At 56.7% G+C, this 5800-nt stretch overlaps 1 protein-coding gene across 1 annotated transcript in view; it reads left to right on the top strand.

Moving 5' to 3' along the window:
* Nucleotides 1–5800, top strand: part of LOC122547003 (lysine-specific demethylase 6B-like) — a gene marked incomplete at its 5' end in the record, with an annotated part of 21712 nt that overhangs the window by 2103 nt on the left and 13809 nt on the right. The window contains 4 exons of the mRNA XM_043685601.1: nucleotides 121–418; nucleotides 1802–1957; nucleotides 3443–3748; nucleotides 5038–5745. Coding sequence (XP_043541536.1) covers nucleotides 121–418; nucleotides 1802–1957; nucleotides 3443–3748; nucleotides 5038–5745 — 1468 coding nt within the window. The remainder of the gene's footprint in view (nucleotides 1–120; nucleotides 419–1801; nucleotides 1958–3442; nucleotides 3749–5037; nucleotides 5746–5800) is intronic.

Below are 5800 nucleotides of genomic sequence, written 5' to 3'. Positions count from 1 at the left end.
GCCCCCTCTCTGTTTACGCCCCCCCCTCTCTGGTACCGCCCCCTCTCTCTCTTTCACAAACGTGCTTGGTTTTAAGCGTGTTTTTGTACTGGCCGGTGATGCTGATGTTAAACATCAAAGGTGTATGTGTATTTTTTTTTGTCGTCTTCCATCACTGCCTCCCTCACTCTCTCCTCTTTATTCCTCTCCTCCTTGCTGCTCCCTTCCCTCCGTCGCTTGCTCCTTGTGTCAGAAGCGAAATTTCGGTTCACCCAAAACCGGCTGTCAGCTGAAGCGAGCAGCAGGACCTGGGGAGCAGTGTGGGCAGCCATCCAGCCCCTCTCATCAGCAAACCAGCCGACCCAGCCACAGCAGTGAAATCCCGAGCTCGGTCAAACGGAGACGCAGCAGAAGCCCGGACCAGGTCCAAAGCCACCAGGTAACCACCTTGGCATCAATTGAGCTGTAGGAAAGGATGTTGTGAAAGTGAAAGGGTTCAGAAAAGATTTACAAGGATGTTGCCAGGGTTGGAGGATCTGAGCTACAGGGAGAGGCTGAACAGGCTGGGGCTGTTTTCCCTGGAGCGTCGGAGGCTGAGGGGGTGACTTTATCAAAGTTTATAGAATTATGAGGGGCATGGATAGGGTGAACAGACAAGGTCTTTCCCCTGGGGTGGGGGAGTCCAGAACTAGAGGGCATAGGTTTAGGGTGAGAGGGGAAAGATATAAAAGAGACCTAAAGGGCAACTTTTTCACACAGAGGGTGGTACGTGTATGGAATGAGCTGCCAGAGGATGTGGTGGAGGCTGGTACAATTACAACATTTAAGAGGCATTTGGATGGGTATATGAATAGGAAGGTTTGGAGGGATATGGGCCGGGTGCTGGCAGGTGGGACTAGATTGGGTTGGAATATCTGGTCGGCATGGACGGGTCGGGCCGAATGGTCTGTTTCCATGATGTACATCTTTATGACTCTAATTCATTGCAAATGACCTATGAGGACAGTGTAATAATCACCTCCATGAAGTAATGTGCGTTATTACACAGGTTAGTCCCTTTACAATCCCTCGCACAGGAAGTAACTGAATGACATTGTTTAACTGCCCTGGGGTCACTCAGAGTCTGTCGGCTGGGGACTTTCTCAAGCTGGGCGGGTGATTGTGAAACCTCGGTTTCCAAAAAGATTGAGGGGTGGGAAGGTTTCATCCAGTCATGTGCCACGTTACTGCAACTAAACGTGTATGTACCTTCCTTCGGAAGTTGCTTTACCCACTGGGCACTCATAGGGTGGCACGGTGGCTCACTGGTTAGGACTGCTGCCCCCCAGCACCTGGGATCCGGGTTTGATTCCAGCCTCGGGTGACTGTGTGGAGTTTGAACATTCTCCCCGTGTCTGCGTGGATTTGCTCCCACAGTCCAAAGATGTGTAGGTTAGGGTGGATTGGCTGTGCTAAATTACCCCATAGTGTTCAGGGATGTGTAGTTTAGGGTGGATTGGCCATGCTAAATTACCCCATAGTGTTCAGGGATATGTGGGTTGGGGTGGATTGGCCGTGCTAAATTACCCATAGTGTTCAGGGATGTGCACATTAGGTGCATTAGTCAGGGGAAAATGTAGAGTAATAGGGGAATGGGTTTGGGTGGGTGACCCTTCGGAGGGTCAGTGTGCACTTGTTGGGCCGAAGGGCCTGTTTCCACACTGTAGGGATTCTAGGATTGTGTGAGGACCTGTGCCCACTGGTTCAGGGGGCAGGGAGTGAGGGTTTAGCTGGTCAGGAGAGAGTGGGCTCTAACTGGTGTGTCTTTCTTTCGGATGGCCAGGGGTACCATTTAGGACCAACACAAGCAAGCGACCCAGCTCCTCCCAGTTTACCTTCCAACGGGCCGCACCCTGCGCAGAAAACGAGTCCGGGATGGACCCCCACGCACAAGGATTCTTGGACGCACGGAAGGAAAGAGCTCAGTCTCAATCTACAGGTGCCTCCTTCTCCCTCCCCTCACCCTGGGGGTAGGGTTGTTCAATGTTCCCCTGGTTCCTACCATCCAGCATGGGCTCTGTTCTTGCCCCTGTGCCACCCCAATGATGGGCAGTAACTGTCTCCTGATTGGGTGAGATTTACCCACGTGTTATAGTGAAGGTAGCGTTTGGTATGCTTTCCTTTATTGGTCAGAGTATTGAGTACAGGAGTTGGGAGGTCATGTTGCAGCTGTACAGGACAATGGTTAGGCCACTGTTGGAATATTGTGTGCAATTCTGGTCTCCTTCCTATCGGAAAGATGTTGTGAAACTTGAACCCGGATCCCTGGTGCTGTGAGGCAGCAATGCTAACCACTGAGCCACTGTGCCACCCCCACTGAGATGGCCGTTGAGCCATAAGTTGGCCACTTGACACACAAGATAGCCGCCAGACCACAATATGGAGAGAGACAGCAGAGCAAACACAGACACTACCTGGGGCCACCAAAATGCTAGCACAATGCACTCACAACCCAGTTGATTAGTTTAAGGCGGGTGGGGGAGAGAATACACATGAGTAGCATATGCTGCCCGCCAAAGTGTCTGGGTCCAGCCAACACCTCTTATAGAAATGCTAACTGTTTGATATGGACTCAATACAAAGTGCTAATACCTAGGGCTGCAGTAATCATCTATTTCAGGAAGAGCGATTAGCGCCCATTACTACAATGTCTGCGCTGGAACTGCCAATGACTGCACTGAAACTATCAACGATTCTGCAATGTTTACAATAAACAAACTATGTTACAAAGACAATAACCTTATCACTGACCTATTATATTACAAAATGTATAAAAGTATCTTGACATGTGCTCCGGGTGGAGAGAGGACTCGCGGCTGGCCACTGCTTATGATGTGTCTCTCTCTCTCCCCCGAGCTCTGGTATTTCCTTGTACAATAAACTCTGTCATTGAAACCCAACTCTGACTCCGAGGCTGGTGATTTTCCCCACAACAGGTTTTTATCTCCAAAGGTAACAGCGTCTCTTGGTCACTCCCATCAAGCCTGTGTGATTTTCAAAAACTTGATCAAATTTCTTCCCGATTCCCTGAGATCTGTCCCAGGTTCTCCAATTTCTCTCCTCCCTGCCACAACCCTACCTGAACTACCTCGTCCCTGGATTAAGTGTTGTAGATCTCTTTTCCATCTTCTCTGATAGGCTCAACAATACATGATGGTCGACCAGTGAAATACTGGTCTGTCCGCTGGTGAAACTCTGGTGAAAGGGGCCCCATGTCGTGGGGGAGAGGGAGATTGCCCAGTGAAACTGCAGCCTGTGTTTCCAGCCCCTTCAGCCCAGTTTAATGATGCCTTGGTAGTGGACAGACAAAGCATTCTGTGACCACTGTCTGTCTGTCTCTCTCTCTCTGTCTCTCTCTCTCCCCCTCCCTCTGTCTGTCTCTCTCTCTCTCTCTCTCTCTCTCTGTCTCACGCTCTCTCGGCAGGAACCGAAGAAGTCATTGTCCGACCCCTCTCCACACAGCAGCGTCCGGTCCTCTTCCCCGCCCATCTCCAGTTGGCACGGCAATCCCAGCATCCACCCGGTCACCGTGACGCCAAGCCCCACACCATCCCCACGCCAAGAGACCCTACCCCAGCAGCCGTGCCCCGGGGGTGAGGTGACAGTCGGGGCGGTGAGGCTACAGGCAGATGGTGGGCATTCTCCAGCTAAACGGTGCCAGCCCCCGGGGTCAGGGGGCACTGAGCACCGACAGCTGCAGCAGGGTCCGGAACATTCAGGCTCCACCGCGGTGAGTACCTGGCACACATCGGCATATCCCCATGTTCACTTACCCATCACACACGGGCAGGAGGCCATTCAGCCCCACTCCCTGAGCCTATCACACATGGGCAGGAGGCCATTCAGCCCCACTCCCTGTGCCTATCACACGGGCAGGAGGCCATTCAGCCCCACTCCCCGAGCCTATCACAAGGGGCAGGAGGCCATTCAGACCCACTCCCTGAGCCTATCACACCTGGGCAGGAGGCCATTCAGCCCCACTCCCTGTGCCTATCACACGGGCAGGAGGCCATTCAGCCCCACTCCCTGAGCCTATCACAAGGGGCAGGAGGCCATTCAGACCCACTCCCTGAGCCTATCACACAGGCAGGAAGCCATTCAGCCCCACTCCCACTCCCTGAGCCTATCACACAGGCAGGAAGCCATTCAGCCCCACTCCCCGAGCCTATCACACATGGGCAGGAGGCCATTCAGCCCCACTCCCTGAGCCTATCGCACACGGCGCAGGAGGCCATTCAGCCCCACTGTCCGAGCCTATCGCACACAGACAGGAGGCCATTCAGCCCCACTCCCTGAGCCTATCGCACACAGACAGGAGGCCATTCAGCCCCACTCCCCGAGCCTATCGCACACAGGCAGGAGGCCATTCAGCCCCACTCCCCGAGCCTATCGCACAGGGGCAGGAGGCCATTCAGACCCACTCCCTGAGCCTATCACATGGGGCAGGAGGCCATTCAGCCCCACTCCCTGAGCCTATCACATGGGGCAGGTGGCCATTCAGCCCCACTCCCCGAGCCTATCGCACACTGGGCACGAGGCCATTCAGCCCCACTCCCCGAGCCTATCGCACAGGTAGAGGGGGCCATTCAAGCCTCACTCCTCAAACCTATTGCCCATGGGCAGGAGGCCATTCAGCCCCACTCCTTGAGCCTATCGCCCAGGTACAGGAAGTCGTTCAGCCCCCTCCTTGAGCCCATTGCACAGGGAACAGAGGCGATTGAACCCATCCACTCTGGGTCAGGCCGTACAGCACTCACCCCGGCCCGTCCCACCACCAACCTCCCAAGCCTGTTACACTGGAGCAGGAGGCCATTCAGCCCCCTTCACCAGCCTGTCCCACAGCAGCAGGTCGAGGCCAGTCAGGCCAGTCTTTGAGGCTGGTGTATGTCACACGTTGACATGTTTCACTGTTAGCAACATGGCCATAAGGAGTTTGTTTGCAGTAGTGACTGAGTTGTGTTTTCTTTCTTTCTCTCTCTCTCCCCACCACCCACCCCCGAATCCCTTTTTCCCATCCAGCTTCCTCACAGCTTCCAGAATCCTCAAGACAGTGCCCTGGGCCCGATGGGGCAGTTAGACCCAGCGTCCCAGAGTCACCGCGGTGGAGGCCTTAGCCAGGACACCCCCGCCATTGCCACCAGTGCCCCTGCCCCCTCCCACAACCCACACTGTACCCCCCTTGGCAGCAGCTCTCCGGAGCACAGGGAGAGCTGCAAGGATAGGGAGCACTGCCACTGGAGGCCACCAAGCGGCCAGGCCCAGCCTCGAGCGGAGGGGCAGCCATCTTGCGGGGCCCGGGAGGAGGGGCCGGGCCGGGCAGCAACGGTTCAGAGTCCCCCCCAGGAGCCCCCAGGGACAGAGCAGGAGCTGAGGCCCCCTGCCTCCCCCTGGGAGGGTGCGCCCCAACGCCCTCGGGAGGCTGGCTGGGCTCAGCCCCCCGCTGCGCCCCGCATGCCCCCCCTGTCTGGCCCCCACCGTCCCCGCGGGGGCGGGGGGGCGGGCCCGGAGCAGCAGCCGGGCCTAGCGGCCGAAGCCAGGCCTGCTGCGCCCCCCCGGGGCCTGGTGACCCCTCCCCGCCTGGCAGAGGCTCCCAGCTCCAAGCCAGGCCCTGAAGGCCGCTTCCTGCCCCGGCCTCCGCCCCTGACCTGCGCCCTGTCCGGGAGGCTGGCCCCTCCCCCTCCCCCACCCCCACCCCCGCCCCGGCCTCCCCCCTCCCCTGAACCCCTGGTCAAGGAGCCACCCGCACCCCCCGACAGCGAGATGTGGATCAAGGCCGACTTCA

The sequence above is a fragment of the Chiloscyllium plagiosum genome, unplaced genomic scaffold (genome assembly GCF_004010195.1).
Source record: "Chiloscyllium plagiosum isolate BGI_BamShark_2017 unplaced genomic scaffold, ASM401019v2 scaf_13673, whole genome shotgun sequence".
Lineage (NCBI taxonomy): Eukaryota > Metazoa > Chordata > Chondrichthyes > Orectolobiformes > Hemiscylliidae > Chiloscyllium > Chiloscyllium plagiosum.
This window is presented reverse-complemented; position numbering and strand designations above follow the sequence as displayed.